The sequence below is a fragment of the Staurois parvus genome, unplaced genomic scaffold (genome assembly GCF_062004578.1).
Source record: "Staurois parvus isolate SC_StPar_1 unplaced genomic scaffold, SC_StPar_1.0 ptg000145l, whole genome shotgun sequence".
Lineage (NCBI taxonomy): Eukaryota > Metazoa > Chordata > Amphibia > Anura > Ranidae > Staurois > Staurois parvus.
This window is the reverse complement of record NW_028317941.1, coordinates 10,105,509-10,123,586: the sequence shown is the minus strand read 5'-3', so window position 1 is coordinate 10,123,586 and position 18,078 is coordinate 10,105,509. Positions and strand designations below refer to the sequence as shown.

Genomic DNA, 18,078 nt, shown 5'->3' with positions numbered 1-18,078 from the left:
TAGTTCTAATAATGTAGGCTAAGAGAACCCTAGGAGACATAATCTGCCCTCTTCTTGGGCCTAAGGGGTAGACAAAGAAATTATACACTTTTCTGACATGTTTGGTGCACTCTAGGTATGAGGTAGAAATGAAACTAGATCTAGTTTTTCCATTCTTCTTCTGTTTCCTCAGGAATAAAGTATGTAAATATAGACTCCCAATTCAAGTGGAAAGACGTGGACACTTGGGAAGAAAAGAAGGTTCTTGCCTGAAAACCACTCTCTGGAAAGAACAAGCAGTACGGTTCCTTCACCAAGAAGGCACACAACTCTGAGACTCTTCTTGCTGAGGAAACAGCTATTAGGAAAATCATTCTTAAGTAAGATAATACATTGAACAGGACGATGGAGGGTCAAAAGGAGATACACAATAAAGCTTTAAAACCAGGGTCAAATCTCACTTTAGAAAGTAGGTCTTCACCAGAGGATGGATTCTCATTGTGGCCTTCAAAAAGCGAATCACCAAAGGATGCAATGCCCATCTTCTTTGGGTCAAAGCTGCTAAGGCCAATACTTGGACTCTCAAGAAATTATATGCCAGACCCTTATCCATGCCCTTTTGGAGGAAGTCCAACACAGTAGATATTGATGGAGAGATAGGATCCCAGCCATTTGTCAAGGCAAATTCATGAAATGCTCCCCACACACGTTGGTATGTGGAATTTGTAGACTGTTTCCTTGAGCGTAACAAAGTGTCCATGACTCCGTCTGAAATATACATTTCTTTCAACCATCCCCTTTCAATCTCCAAGCCATTAGATTCAATTTCTTGATGTATGGGTGTTGTTTTCTATTCTGCATCAACAAATCTGCCTGATGTGGTAAGGGAATTTGATCTTCTAGTCTCATTCTCCATACTAAAAGGAACCAGGGCCTTCTTGGCCAAAACTGATGAATTACTATTGCCTGGACCCCCTCCTGCTGTATCTTCAGTAACACCCAAAGAATTAGAGTTATGGGAGGGAATTCATACACTAGGTGAAAGCTCCAGGGGCTTGAAAGGGCATCCTGGCTCAGAGCTTGCAAATCTCAAAAACACGAGAAGCATCAAGGAAGCCTGTTGTTTGCAGCTGAGTCCATCAAATCTATCACTGGTGTCCCCCACTGGCTGAAGAGTGGCTAGAGATAACTCAGACTGAGCGACCACTCATACAATTGACTTAGAGGGGGGACGTGGCCGGCTGCAGAAGGAGATGGCAGCTCTGTAAGAGAGCTCCGGGAGCCGCCGAGAGCTGCAGCCCAGCAGAGTGACGAGTGACAGCGGGGATACCCGCCAACACCACAGTAAGCCCTCGGAAAGAGGGGGGCACCGGGGAGGCATGATGGGGAAGAGGAAAAATAAGGAGGGGCCCCGCAAATTGACAGAGTTTTTCATTCTGGCGGGAGGCCCCTCCCCTCAGGATGGCGCTGGTCTCTGTCCCCCTCCCGTACATCAAGGACACGTGAGGGGGGATGGCCATACTCTTCCACTACACACATCCAGCCCAGCAGAGACTGCAGGCTCTGCACAGTCTTCTCCCACAAATAGCCCACAGAAACACAGCCAACGCTGCTCCCCAGAGGTACAGCCTGGGGGTGAACATCTGCAGAATGCATCATTACATAATTCCACTACTGAGTTTGTGAAACATCTGGAAGATTACCCTGCAGAGTCCTTGCCCCTTACGACTGCAGTAATGAAATATATGTTAATTACACTTAAAGGCTCCCTGCATAAAGATATTATGGGCTTTGTATCGCAAGTTAACAAGGATATTAAATGTATGGGAGAACGGGTATCACACGTGGAAACTAAAATGGGTGAATTCGCTAAAGCTCACAACGAATTAGTTGATGCACATAATGAATCTGAAGACGACTTAACAGCATTAAAGGCAAAATTGGTGGATCTAGAAGACCGGTCCCACAGGAATAATGTTAAATTCAGGGGTATTGGCAAAAATATTTCTACTGCAGATCTGCGCAAATATATTCAGCAAATGATTTCCACTCTGCTACCTCACACTCCGCATAGAGAAGTAGTAGTGGACAGTGCCCATAGACTGCCAAAACCCTCCTTTCTCCCCGATCATATTCCAAGAGACACTATAGCGAGAATCCACTTTTACCACTTTAGAGGAGCTAATGCTATTTGCTCAAAAAAACAACCCGCTCCCAGTCCCTTATACTGGGATCTCCTTATTCACTGACCTTTCTCAACATACCATACTAGCCCACAAAAAATTAATATCTTTCACGAAACTGCTACGGAACAATGATATCAAATACCAGTGGGGCTTCCCTACCAAACTGCTTATCTCTAAAGACAACCGTGTTATAACGGTCAAATCTGAAGTGGAAGGATTCCAATTAGCTAGAAAGTGGGGCATCCTGCCGGCAGATGACGAACCAATTCCTGCCAAAGCCTCTCCTAAAGAAAATCTCCTGACTGGGAACAAGTAGCGAGATGAGATACCATGCTGTGCATTCTCCCGTGCCTCCTAATTCCTACCCACTGTACACTTGGACAGCCATCATTAAGCTGCGCCTCTCGGCATTGAACCCCCAACCGTTGCAGTGATTAAGTTCACACAAAGTTACTCGTTGATTGTTATTTTTGTTGTCTCTTATTTTTTTTCTTCCCTTTTGCTAACTTTTTTCTCACAGAGCACCAGAATTGACCAAGTATGGGAACAAAACATATCTCTTTTCTCCTGCTATATGAAGAAACAACTCTTCACTCCTCGTTGGATCTTTACAGACACCGTAAGCCTATCCACCTGGAATACCTCTTTCATTCTTAATCATACCACTTGAGGGCATCCCTGCATCATTTACCCTACATCCACCATGGTTCTAAAAATAATATCTATGAACTCACTGCCTCAATAGCCCGTTTAAACGCCATTCCATGTGGAGAGAGGCATAACGGTTGGCTGGCGATGTTATTTGTGTCCAGGAAACACATTTTGCCTCTACTAAAGCTCCACACTGCTCACATCATTCGGCCCGGATAAGAAATGTGGCGTCTCATAGCCATTCGTAATTCTGTTTGCATTTTCATTGCTTTCCCAAGAATCTGATAGCAAAGGTAGATACTTAATTATTGTCTGTGAAATCAGCAACATCACTTATACCATTGTCAATCTATATGCCCCCAATGTTCATCAGATCCACTTCTTAAATTCCTTGCGGAAAAAGGTGGCAAAATTCCAGAAGGGATTCCTACTTTTCTGTGGAGATTTTAACGCTATCATTAATACCTCCTTGGACATCTCACACTCCTCTCGCAGCCTAAGACATTCTCTCGCTAATGTGTTCTCGGAGGCTAATCTGTATGACCCCTGGAGATGTTTAGCATTACTCCACACCCCACAACTCCTACTCAAGAATTGACTTCTTCTTGATGGATATTCAATTATTACAAAATGTTTCCAGTTCATTTTCCAGTGCATTCCAGTGCAAGAAGCAGTTAACCAACCTAATCACAAAGGAAACACAGATTAACAGTGATATCTTCTTTCTCTTAAGATGCAAAAAGAGGAATCTCATACCACAAGGCCTCCGGATTAAAAAACCTTGCGTAAATACAATCAACTCTCCTTATGCAGAAGGACTTTGCAGACGCACCAGCAAGAGATTAAGGAATAACCTCATTCACAAACTGTATGTAAAAAGGGTAACTATCAGGATACAAAAGCAGTCTTTGTTTGAAACCCTAACATCATTGGACCCTATCAACGTTAACCAAATCAAGAATGAATTGGAAACTTTACAAAGACAAACACAAAAACTTGCCATGAATGGGAAGCAAAAAAACTTCAGAAGCTACAGCAAGAGCAGATTTTTTGGATACAACCTAAACATAAAAGCAACCCAACATCTATACCTCCTACTATCGGTGACCTGGAATCTAATCTGGAATCCCAAGGTATCCCTTGTGTAAGTGCTGACCTGACTAAAAATGTGGATAGAACAGAGGAACTTGGAATCATCAACTTGTCAAATCATAAACCTTATGAACCAGAATTAACCATCCTCTCCAAAGGCCTTACATTCTGCCCAACCACCAAATTAGATCATTTACAATTATTGTCAGATATGGAGGAATTCTTCAGGAGACTAAGGCTCAAAGAATATTTCCACAGCAATGAAAGGAATCCTAGGACAATGGAGTGCTACACAAAGAAAAAGAATAGCCGCTTCACACCTCCACAAGGACGCAACCCCAAATTGGACACCTATATTGACAGTTTCAGATTGCGAGCTACATCCCTGATATCCACCCAGCAAAAGAAAATTCTGTACAATCTTTCACCACTAGAGCGAAGGGCTATACACGATTTGCGCAATAATCAGGCCATTACCATCAAACCAGCAGATAAAGGGGGAGCAGTTGTGATGGATACAAACAAATACATACAAGAAGGCCAGAGGCAGCTGGAAAATACCATCTACTATAAGAAACTGGATTATGATCTGACCCAGGACTTTGCAAAGCAATTAAAAGGTCTCCTTAAAACACTTCCAGCCCACCTACTTTCAGAACTTATAAATGCGATTCCGGATCATCCAGAAATCGGGGACTTCTACATGTTGCCCAAAATCCACAAGCCAGGAAATCCAGGCAGACCCATCATAACAGGTATGAATACACTCACCGAATAAATTTCAGGCTTTGTAGAAACATTTTTAAAACCGTTTCCTGCAAGACACAACTGACTCTCTAAACAAGATCAATAACATACAGCAATTACCATCTAATACACTTCTAGTGACTATGGATGTAGTATCCCTGTATAGTAATATCCCTCACAAGGATGGATTAGCTGCATGTCACAGATCCTTATCATCCTCACCAAACCACAAATACACTGCTGAGGATGTTACACAGCTCATTGAATTCATACTTACACACAACTACTTTGCCTTCAATAAAGACATCTATCTTTAATGTATGGGTACTGCGATAGGCAGTAAAATGGCACCCCAATATGCCAATTTATTTATGGCTGACCTGGAGGAAAAATTCCTGAACAGCATGGAACAAAAACCATACAGATACTATCGCTATATTGATGATATTTTCATCATATGGACAGAAGGTGAAGAATACCTAAAACAACTTTACTCATTGATCAGCACTTTTCATCCATCAATCAAACTAAAAATGGAATACACAAACACACACGTAAACTTCCTAGACACTACAGTATACATCAGGGATGATACGCTTCACACCTCAATATACAGGAAACCCACTGACAGATGCAACTACCTCCACAGTTCTAGCTTCCACCGCCAACACACAAAACGTGCCATCATACGCAGTCAGGCCATTAGATACCACCGAATATGTTCTGACCCAAGAGACAGAGGTACACATCTCGGGACACTAGCAGACTACTTCCATAAGAAAGGTTACAAGAACAAAACTATCAACAACAGAATAAACACAGCCTTGAGAACCCAAAGGGAAAATCTACTTCAGTACAAAGAGAAAAAAACAAACAACCGTGTACCTTTAGTAACCACATACAACCCAGCACTAGAAGGAATAAGAAAAATTATCAAAGATTTACAACCCATCATAACAGAGGATGGAACTCTGAAAGAAATATTCCAGCAACCATCAATACTGGCCTTCAGACAACCACCCAACCTCAGAAATAAACTAATCAGTAGGAAACTTCCTTCTGATGATGATGTCACAAATAATGGAAGCAAACCCTGCAATAAAATACGCTGCAAACTGTGCAACCAAATCAATCCATCAAAAAGTGTCAGACACTCAAAAGGGATCTTTAATATCTCCAGATCATACAGCTGCACCTCCAGTAATGTTGTGTACCTTATCCAGTGCAGAAAATGTAACAAAGGATCCTATGTTGGTGAAACAGGACAGAAGTTACAAACAAGGATGAATTTGCACAGACATACCATCAAGGAACATAAAGAAGATGACTTTTGCACACCTGTGGGACACCATTTCGCACAACCAGACACCACAATGGGAGACCTCAATATTTTAGTTCTTAAAGGAAATTTCAAATCCATCCAGGAAAGAAAAACTTTTGAACTAAGAATGATAATTCTGTTTGACACAAGAGATAACGACCTTAATTTGGACTTGGGATTCCTCACTCATTATCCAACAGTTTTATCACCTCAAGCATCACTGCCTCTGTGAGTGTAGTCTCCCCCCTCCCCAGACTTTGCTTTTGATGTGTCTTATCTTATCTGCTCTCCTTTTTTTTTTTCCTTCCAACTCCAAAACATCTCTTCTAACCCTTTGTGATCAGTACTGCTTTAACCTGAAGAAGGGGACACTCCCCAAAAGCTTGTCCTTAAAATTGTTTGTTAGTGCAAATAAAATTAGTATCAAGGACAGTACTCAATTGTTTCTGTTTCCAGTGCAGAAATTCATCCTGTGACGTGGTCAGATCACGCACCTATTTCTCTGAGTATCGAGGAATCCTTAAACTTTTCTCCAGTGTTTTTGTGGCGGAATAATGTCTCTATGTATTATAACCCTGCTTTTCGTTCCACTCTTACCACAGCTTTAAAGGAATTTTTTTACATCAATTCCTCTCCTACTACAAATGTTTTTAGTATGTGGTGCACCCATAAAGCATATTGTAGAGGTCTTCTTTTGAAATTGGCTTCACAGGCAAGACGTGATAGGAATAAATCCTTCTCGGAAATGGTTCACAGGATAGCTAGATTAGAACATCTCCATATGCAATCCTTATCTCCCAGTGTCCTACAGGACCTTCAAAATTCTAGGCTTGAACTTAGGACCCTTATGTCTTGGCGACACGCTATGAATTTGAAAAAAGCTAAAACTACCTTTTATACACAAGGGATCAAAGCGGGTAAGATGCTCGCGAGATACCTTGCTATTAAGCAATCAAAATCTAAATTAACGTCAATAGTGGATCCTATATTGACTAAACCTTTGTACCACCCCAATAAAATAGCGGATGCGTTCCGCTCTTACTATTCTCAACTATATAACCTTAAAGAGGACTCTAATACTCCCCAACCTACCCCAGAGCTTATCCAAAAATTCTTAGATAAATTATCACTGCCTAAATTATCAAATCAAAAATTAGAAGAGCTCAATCAACCTATCTTGGAAAACGAGATAAGTATAGCTATTAAGGCTATAACATCCAAAACCCATTCATCCTTCACCGATTCCGTTCAAACATCTGTGAAATGGGCCAATCTTGCCCTTACCTGAGATGTTTGGCAAACCTTCATAAGCTCTTATCTGCGGGCTTGGCATTCTGCCTTGGCCTTGGGTCCCTTAGTAAAGGAGGACTAACCAGACCTCAAGGAGGGTCTGAAATACTCCCGTCCAGGTCTGTAAGACTTTGCGTCTTTAAACTGATCCTTTGATCACTTATTTGTACGAAAGGAATGGCGCTGCCTTCTTCTCTCCTGGGGCAATAATCTTGACTTGCCCGCTGAGACTCTGTGAATGGCATCCTCGAGGGTCTTTCCAAATAGCATTTTTCCCCCCAAAGGGAATAGAGAAAGGGCCTTGTTTCAATGCATTATCAGCAGACCAGTGCTTTAACCATAGAAATCTGCGTTCTGTCACTGAATGAGCTATGAGCTTGGCTGCCATACTGCAGTCTCTAAAAGAAACAGAATCCTCAAGAGGCAATGTAACATGCCTTGCCAGCCTTTGCAATGCTGCATCCACCTTGGGGAGTGTATCGCAAAGCTCAGAGTCCTTTATTTTAAAAGGAAATAGTTTAGCTCCCCTATTTTGTGTTGTAAGCATGCGGTTGGGCTTCGCTCATTCTTCCTCAATTATTTCCCTGATTTTGAAAATCAAAGGGAAAGCAAGTAACTCTCTTTTTAGTTTAGGATATTTCCTCTGCTTTCTTGAAGGAGAGGCTTCTTCATCCTCCCAGACAATGGCTTGTTTAACTGCATTCACCAAAGCTGAGACTTAAGTAAAATCAAATAAATCTGTCTCAGGAACCGAATCTGACTCTAAGGAATCAGAATCTGAATTTCATTTATGATGGGAAGACGACACTGGAGACCGTGAAATTTCATCCGAGGAATATCTTCTGACGTTTTCCAAGATCTTTCCGAAAGCCTGCGAAAGCCATCGGCTACTGCCTTTTGAATATAGGATTTAAACTCCTCAGATTCTGCTTTCTTATCTTACGCTGCATCTTTAAGGCAAGAAGCACACACCAATTTTGTAGGTAGCGCTGGCGCTGAACAGGCCCAGCACAAATTCTCATGCATGCGTAATGGAGAAGCCTCTTGAGAGGAGAAGTCCCCGCCTTCACGTTGCTGGTGTGCTCTCCTCCTGCGGGAAATTCTTGAATTGTGGGTGACCTTTCTTCTCAGAACCTCCTGGTGACTTTCGTGAGCAACTGGGGAAGGCACATTGACTGACACCACTGATTGACTTTTATTCCGTGCTGGGCTCTTCTTCCTGTCCAAGAGAGGATGCACTCTTTTTTTTAAAAAAAATGTTGCCAGAACCCAAATAATGACAAATAAAAAAAACTTGTTCTTACTAGTATAAAGAACACACAAAATAAATAAATAAAATAAAATAAATAACCTTTCAGAAGTTTGCTTCAGTACTCTGGCTGGCGGTGTGGAGGAACTCATGATGACATTAAAGAAACTGAAATAAAAGAGAGCATATGAAAAACACAGCACAGGAAGAAGCTGACATTGACGGTACCTCAGAAGGAACCATGGACTCACAGGGGCAGTTGGAGCTTGAAGCCAGCAGAAAGAGATCAGGAGGCTGCAAGTCTGTGTGAAGTCTCCACAGATGACAGGAGCTGAGAAGGAAGCTGCATTTAAATCTCCCGCCCAGAAGCCTTGGAAAGGAGCTGAAATCTTCCCAACTGCTGCCTAGTAACCAGGAAGTCCCAGCCACTCACACCTCCTGCTTCAGCCAATGAGGATCACCTGTGAGCTGTAAGGGAGCTGGAGGACAGCAAGCCAAGTCATAATGGATGAAATAGAAAGGAGAGAAAGGTAAGCACCTCCACACCTGCCAGACACAATCTGAAGCAGTTTATGCTCCTAACATCCTCCTTGCCCGAGCACTCAGGGCACCCACCATATAGGATAGAGAGAAAACAGGTGGCGCACACACCTAGTGCATTATCCAAGGTTTATTGTAGGAATTAAATCATAAAAACATACTCACAGATGAAGCATGTATCTAAAAAGCATAGAAAAATGACAATGGCCACAACGGCGGGCAAGGTGTTCTCACTGTCAGTGCGGTCAAATTGCTGACGCGTTTCAGGGACGAATCCCTTTCCTCAGAGCTGATGACCAACCTCTGATGCTGATGTATGATGAATGGAAAGTAAAGTAAGAGCCTCGCTGTTGATGTCTCTCTATCCAGTGGCTGATTTCCCTGTCTGAGGAGGGCTGCACCCCTGGAACATTTCCTTTTGGTTGTCGCTGTCCTGGTACCCTTGGCTTCCCTTTTGGCTGTGCATATCCTGAGGCACTGGAGAGTACATACGCTACCCACCATATAGGAGCCTTGCACCTAAACAGGGGGTCTACAGCCCAGGAGAAGCTGAACCTGGGCAGAGGTCACATTTTCACTTCTGTCTCTTCAATGAGTGTCCGAAGCGAGGACGAAAAAAGAACACCTGAGTGGGGGATTAGCTTAGAATTATGCGTTAGTTATGGGTTGTCTTGGAGGGGTCAGGAGGGCGGAGCTGGCCCATAGTAGACTGATGTGCGAAGGTCCAGGAAATATATCTATATATATTCAGCATCATTCCTACATGAACCTTGCATAATAACTGCTGATATATTTTACTACCTATAATATATCTGTGACAGCTTGAGTAGGACATTCCTCAGTGACAGATATTCAGGTAACAATATCTGTTCATGCACTCTGGTCTATACAGCACCTGATTTATTTATTCCATTTTCTGTTTACATTGTTGAGGTACATTACAATGCTCACACATACCATCATGGTGTTTATACAGTATGCATTTAGTGTAATAACAGGAAGGTGAATGTTGTATGCATTCAGCTTTCAAAATACTGGAACAATATATTTTACATATATATGTATACACAGTGGGGCAAAAAAGTATTTAGTCAGCCACCAATTGTGCAAGTTCTCCCACTTAAAAAGATGAGAGAGGCCTGTAATTGGCATCATAGGTAGACCTCAACTATGAGATTTGGAAATAATTTATTTGCACATTATGGTGGAAAATAAGTATTTAGTCACCTACAAACAAGCAAGATTTCTGGCTCTCACAGACCTGTACCTTTTTCTTTAAGAGGCTCCTCTGTCCTGCACTCATTACCTGTATCAATGGCCCCTGCTTGAACTTGTTATCAGTATAAAAGACACCTGTCCACAACCTCAAACAGTCACACTCCAAACTCCACTATGGTGAAGACCAAATAGCTGTCGAAGGACACCAGAAACAAAATTGTAGACCTGCACCAGGCTGGGAAGACTGAATCTGCAACAGGCAAGCAGCTTGGTGTGAACAAATCAACTGTGGGAGCAATAATTAGAAAATAGAAGACATACAAGATACAACTGATAATCTCCCTCGATCTGGGGCTCCACGCAAGATCTCACCCCGTGGGGTCAAAATGATCACAAGAACGGTGAGCAAAAATCCCAGGACCACACGGGGGGACCTAGTGAATGACCTGCAGAGAGCTGGGACCAACGTAACAAAGGCTACCATCAGTAACACACTACGCCGCCAGGGACGCAGATCCTGCAGTGCCAGACGTGTCCCCCTGCTTAAGCCAGTACATGTCCGGGCCGTCTGAAGTTTGCTAGAGAGCATTTGGATGATCCAGAAGAGGATTGGGAGAATGTCATATGGTCAGATGAAACCAAAATAGAACTGTTTGGTAGAAGCACAACTCGTCGTGTTTGGAGGAGAGAGAATGCTGAGTTGCATCCAAAGAACACCATACCTACTGTGAAGCATGGGGGTGGCAACATCATGCTTTGGGGCTGTTTCTCCGCAAAGGGACCAGGACGACTGATCCATGTACAGGACAGAATGAATGGGGCCATGTATCGTGAGATTTTGAGTGCAAACCTCCTTCCATCAGCAAAGGCATTGAAGATGAAATGTGGCTGGCTCTTCCAACATGACAATGATCCCAAACTTACCGCCCGGGCAACAAAGGAGTGGCTTCGTAAGAAGCATTTCAAGGTCCTGGAGGGGCCTAGCCAGTCTCCAGATCTCAACCCCATAGAAAACCTTTGGAGGGAGTTGAAAGTCCATGTTGCTCAGCGACAGCCCCAAAACATCACTGCTCTAGAGGAGATCTGCATGGAGGAATGGGCCAACATACCAGCAACAGGGTGTGCCAACCTTGTGAAGACTTACAGGAAACGTTTGACCTCTGTCATTGCCAACAAAGGATATATAACAAAGTATTGAGATGAACTTTTGATATTGACCAAATACTTATTTCCACCATAATTTGCAAATAAATTCTTTCCAAATCAGCCAATGTGATTGTCTGGATTTTTTTTCTTATTTTGTCTCTCATAGTTGAGGTCTACCTATGGTGCCAATTACAGGCCTCTCTCATCTTTTTAAGTGGGAGAACTTGAACAATTGGTGACTCACTAAATACTTTTTTGCCCCACTGTATATATACATACACACACTATATTGCGATTTGGATTTAGGTGTTCCAATCACCACCTACCACAAGTGTATAAAATCGAGCACATAGGCATTCAGACTGCTTCTACAAACATTTGTGAAAGAAGGGGTCACTCTCAGGAGCTCAGTGAATTCAAGCATGGTACCATGATAGGTTGCCACCTGTGCAATAAGTCCATCCATGAAATTTCCTTGTTACTAAATATTTCACGGTCAACCGTTAGTGGTATTATAACAAAGTGGAAGCAACTTGGAACAACAGAAACTCAGCCACAAAGTGGTAGGCCACATAAAATAATGGAGCGGGTCAGCACATGCTGAAGCGCATAGTGCGCAGAAGTCACCATCTGTCTGCAGAGTCAATAGCTAGCTCCAAACTTCATGTGGCCTTCAGATTAGCACAACAACAGTGCGTAGACAGCTTCATGGAATAGGTTTCTGTGGCCAATCAGCTGCATCCAAGCCTTACATCAACAACTTCAATGCAAAGGGTCAGATGGAGTGGTGTAAAGTACGCCACCACTGGACTCTAGTGCAGTGGAGATATGTTCTATGGAGTGACAAATCACTTTTCTCTGTCTGGCAATCTGATGGATCTGTCTGGGTTTTGGCAGTTGCCAGGAGAACAATACTTGCCTGACTGCATTGTGCCAAGTGTAAAGTTTGGTGGAGGGGGGATTATGCTGTGTGGTTGTTTTTCAGGGGTTGGGCTTGGCACCTTAGTTCAAGTGAATGGAACTCTTAAGGCATCAGCCTACCAAGACATTTTGGACAATTCTATGCTCCCAACTTTGTGGGAACAGTCTGGGGATGGCCCCTTCTTTTTCCAACATGACTGTGCACCAGTGCACAAAGTATGGTCCATAAAGACATGGATGAGTAAGTTTGGGGTGGAGGAACTTGACTGGACTGTACAGAGTCCTAACCTCAACCCCATAGAATACTTTTGGGATGCATTAGAGCGGAGACACTCGAGCCAGGCCTTCTCATCTGCCATCAGTGCCTGATCTCACAAATGCGCTTCTGGAAGAATGGTCAAACATTCCCATAGACACACTCCTAAACCTTGTGGACAGCCTTCCCAGAAGAGTTGAAGCTGTTATAGCTTCAAAGGGTGGGCCAACTCAATATTGAGCCCTACGAACTAAGACTGGGATGCCATTAAATTTCATGTGCATAAAGGCAGACGTCCCAATACTTTTAGCAATATAGTGTGTGTATGTATATATATATTATTATTATTATACAGGATTTATATTGCACCAACAGTTGGCTCAGCGCTTTACAATATAAAGGGAGACAATACAGCAACGATACAGTCCAATACAAGAGATTCCTTCCAGGAATATCAAAGCCACTCAACAACTATATTTTGTAGTCCTGTACTCAAAAAAATTCACAGTTACAGAGTCTTGTCGTGTCACATATCCCTCCCCCTTGTTTCGACCCAGTAGGAGGTGGAACACAGTAGCCCGAATTCTTGATTGGGTCACCTCTGCGTGAGCTGTCAGCCAGGTAGGCCCATTCTTTCTTCTGGGTGCACCCCCTAGATTGAATCTCAGCAGTGTCTACTTTTTACTATACTCAGCCCTGCCATGGGGTTCCAGGGGTTAACAGTCTTTTTGCGAGGTCTTCTGCCTTTCCTAACACTTATTCCCAACTCCCTGTCCTGATGGTGTAGGCATCCCTCCTGTCACAATATATATATTCAAAATGGAGAGTATGTTTCCAAAGATTTGAATAGTTTTTTTTTCATTAATGTATATTTAAAAACAGCACTACCACTCCCTCTACCTATAATCACAATCAAATACTGATATATCATTATCATACAGTACACCCCAGCTCGAATTCTAGAAACATAGTATGATTTTTCACTTAAGGAAAAAAACAAAATTCCATGAAAAGTGTTCCAACATGAATTATTCCAAGTGCATGCAGTATTAAATCTGCACCGATTTCTCCAATACTAAAAATAGATCAAATCACTTTTTTTGCTAAAAGGTTATTTATGGAAAAAAATTGTTGATTTAGTAACATACCAGATTATACTTAAAACAATAACAAAATCTAATGTACTTTTAGTAAAGTAATCCTTTAAACGACCCCCTTCCCCTCCAAAGTCTCAAACTCATCTGTCCATGCCATATCTATGTGTGCCAACTGGGCCAGGCAGCTTCTCCATGTGTGCAGATAATCCGTGTTCGCGGCAATGAAGATGCTGTCTATTTTAAGTACCAACAGTGAATATAGATGTTTATTTACATGTGTAGAATAATCTGCTTACTAGGGATACTTTATGGTGGCAGTTGTGTAGCTCCTGGGGGCAACTTAAGACATGGCAGAACTGCAACCAAGTCAGTATAGTGTGTAGGGCTTTGAGGAAGCTTTTTGGGGAGGGGGGGAGGGATAAGTGCACTAAAATTACAGTTACACTTTAAACTGAACCTGTGTTCAGACTGCACACATTCAAATAATTACATATCCCTAAGAAATACTGAAACACTTTAAGACAATCCTCAATTCTCCTCTGCAGTTATAGGCATTGTGCAAAAATTCATCTTTAAAACTCACATCAGAGGAGCTGAAACCACATTTCATTAGCACTTTACCTTCTGTAGAGAGCAACATCTCAACAACCTACCAGCTCTCTAAACACACAGTAGTTATTTGTAAGCTGCTAGAAGACTACTGAAACTGGACTTTAGATTATTTGCTGTGGTCATCTTTAAGAATAAATTACTTCACAGTACAAGCAGCTAGTGAGATCAGTGAGATCTTGTTTAAAGCTTTTTGCTGCTTATTATAAGTATGCAAACCATTTATGACCATAGTGTGGCACAGGTGCACTTTAAATATGATGTGTTACACAAATGGAAATAGAACATAACAGCTTTTTACATCAAGTATAATTGGAAGACCCAGCATATCTAAATCAGAGTTTAGTTTAGTAGATTCTGGAGTGTTGTGTCAATGATCACAGCACATGACATCTCATGTTTATCTGCCATGAATGTTACCACATAGTCTCACTCTCCCTGTCATATTAGTCATTTTTTTTTTTTAACACAAGAACAGTGACAAAAATTGTGGTCGAGATTTTTCAGCTGTGGCTTCAAAGATGTGTAGAAGGGCTAGCTTATTGTATCTAATCAATTAATAACAACAATATTTCATTTTCTCTGTTTACATCATGTTTAGAGCATTGTCTTAATATTATATATAGTAGAGTTACTATCGTAAATGTACCTGCCAGTTTATATTGCTTGATGACAATGAAAGTTTTAATTTTTCAGAAGGATCCGGAATTGCAACATGAATCAGTATCTTCACATATCTGTAAATATTCAGAACATTGCAAAAGTAGTTAAAAGATTCCTACATAATAAAGGTACTACTGATAATTTCAGTTTTGTGTCTTTGTTAGAAGTGCAAAATTGCCCTTTGAATTAATTCAAGGATTCAATAAGACGTGTGGAAGCCCTTTGAGAGGGAGGTTGACAGGCGGCTGAGGGGCATATGTTCAAAAGGCCAAACCACCACACATCAGAAGCACTATTATCTTGAATGGGTAATTTTTAGAGATGGTACTGCCCACCAAATGTGACAGGCGGTTTAAAATTTGCCAAGGCATGTGTACAGTCTCAAACAACTGCATGTCATTGTTTAGGTGGGGAGTCAGAGAGGAGCCTCAAAACCATGGCTCAACCACCTGCTTTTATCACCCACTGGGCACCTGTGTGGATGAGCCCTAAAAGAAAAAATCTAGACCCAATGATCACTTTTTTTACAACTTAGATATACTTGCAAATCACCCTTGCATGTAAACTTGTAGTCAGACTATTGTACCAAATTCAACTCTGCACGTAAAATCTGACATTAATCTGTTTGTTGTAGGGCCAATATTTCAGTTTTTCACACACATGGAACATGCACATTATTCCTAGAGATGAGCGAAGAAATGAAAAATTCGATTCGACTGATTCGGCGAATTCGTGGACAATATTCGATTCGAGTCGAATAAATTCGCTGTGAATTTAACTTAAAAAAGGGTGTTTCTAGGCTTCAGAGAGACTTAATATTAGTGCAGAACACTGTACCTTTAATTTAAATGCCCTTGGAGTCTGCTGGGGAAGAGAAATAATACTGTCAGTCAGTATGACATGCAGATGAGTGCCGTCGATCTTAGAATCACCGCACACTTCACTCATTTGGGCAGTCACGGGGCCAAAACCAGAGTGTGGAGCCACAGTGTGGCGGTGGAGGCAGCAGCAATGGGAGGCCATACAGCACCCTATGACAAAAATGGAAACCACCAGCAGTGTGAGGAGACCTGAAAGTGGCACATGGCAGAGTGTGGCGATAGAGACAGCAGCAATGGGAGGCCGTACAGGGACCCATGACACACTCTGGACCTGGCAGCAGCATGAGGAGGCGGTACAGGGGCCCATGACAGATTACGGGCCTGGCAGCAGCATGAGGAGTCGGTACAGGGGCCCATGGCAGATTACGGGCCTGGCAGCAGCAATGGGAGGCCGTACAGGGACCCATGACACACTCTGGACCTGGCAGCAGCATGGGGAGGCGGTACAGGGGCCCTTGACAGATTACGGGCCTGGCAGCAGCATGAGGAGTCGGTACGGGGGCCCATGACACACTCTGGACCTGGCAGCAGCATGAGGAGGCGGTACAGGGGCGCATGACAGATTACGAGCCTGGCAGCAGCAACTTGGACAGGAGGACGTTCAGCTTCTGCACCGTCGGGTGCGTGCTCGCAAACTGTTGTCTCTTGGAAACGGATTCCAAGAAAGACTGCTGACGGAATCCGTGAAGAGGAGTAGCAGGAGAAGGAGCATCTGAACGAGCGGAATATGCCAACAAGCGACAACAGGGGCCCATGACAGATTACGGGCCTGGCAGCAGCATGAGGAGTCGGTACGGGGGCCCATGGCAGATTACGGGCCTGGCAGCAGCTATGGGAGGCCCGTAATCTGCCAGCACCCTATGACAAAAAATGAAACCCACCAGCAGTGTGAGGAGACCTGAAAGTGGCACATGGCAGAGTGTGGCGATGGAGACAGCAGCAATGGGAGGCCGTACAGGGACCCATGAGAGACTCTGGACCTGGCAGCAGCATGAGGAGGCGGTATAGGGGCCCATGGCAGATTAGGGGCCTGGCAGCAGCTATGGGAGGCCCGTAATCTGCCAGCACCCTATGACAAAAAATGGAACACACCAGCAGTGTGAGGAGACCTGAAAGTGGCACATGGCAGAGTGTGGCGATGGAGGCAGCAGCAATGGGAGGCCGTACAGGGACCCATGAGAGACTCTGGACTTGGCAGCAGCATGAGGAGGCGGTATAGGGGCCCATGGCAGATTAGGGGCCTGGCAGCAGCTATGGGAGGCCCGTAATCTGCCAGCACCCTATGACAAAAAATGGAACACACCAGCAGTGTGAGGAGACCTGAAAGTGGCACATGTTTGGGGCATGATTCATGGCGGATTTAGTCAGTTGTGTCAGGAACTGGTGGTTTGAAATCCAGACTAATCCACGCCTGATTCATTTTCACAAACGTGAGTCTCTCCACACTTTGGGTGGACAGTCGTGTCCTCCGCGGAGTTGCAATACCTCCTGCCGCACTAAACACGCGCTCCGATGCCACGCTACTGGCCGGGCATGACAGCCTTTCAAGGGCAAATTCAGCTAGTTGGGGCCAAAGGTCAAGTTTCGTTGCCCAGTAGTCAAGGGGATTGTCTACCTCGGTTGGCAGGGTGCTGTCCAAGTAGGCCTAAGCCTGTTGTTTGAGGTCCTGCTCCAGGTCCACCTGATGCTGCTGCTGCTGCTGCGGCTGGTTAGTAGTTTCCTCACTGCGCTGGTGAAGAAAGCTACTCATCATCGACTGCAGACTGAGGCAGCCGCTGCTGGTGGAGCTGCCACTGCTCCTACCACCCCACCCCTCCCCTGCTGCCATGGCAGCGGAACACGAGCGCACAGGGCCCACAGTGTCTGAGGATGGACGTTGGCGCAGACAGGCAGAGACCAGCTGACTACATAGGTGTTTTTTATAGTACGTTATTTTGGCCTCCCTCTCAGCAGGTGTGAAAAAGGCCACCATTTTTGAACGGTAGCGAGGGTCCAACAAGGTGGACAGCCAAAAGTCATCCCTCTGTCTGATGGTTATTATTCGGCTGTCGCTACGCAAGCAACCGAGCATGCTATGGGCCATTTGTGCCAAGGAATGCGAGGGACTCCCTGCCTCCATCTCCACAGCATACTGCCACGGTGCGTCTAGGTCCTCTGTCTCCTCTTCCTCCTCCTCTACCAGATGCTCCTGCTCCTCCACTCCTGTCCGCTGAGTGGAAAAACCACCCATTT

General features: G+C 43.7%; 1 protein-coding gene across 1 annotated transcript in view; it reads right to left on the bottom strand.

Moving 5' to 3' along the window:
- Positions 1-18,078, bottom strand: part of LOC149464930 (interleukin-5 receptor subunit alpha-like) — a 103,257-nt gene that overhangs the window by 12,791 nt on the left and 72,388 nt on the right. The window contains exon 11 of the mRNA XM_089673888.1: positions 14,952-15,039. Within this exon, the coding sequence (XP_089530014.1) occupies positions 14,952-15,039 (88 nt within the window). The remainder of the gene's footprint in view (positions 1-14,951; positions 15,040-18,078) is intronic.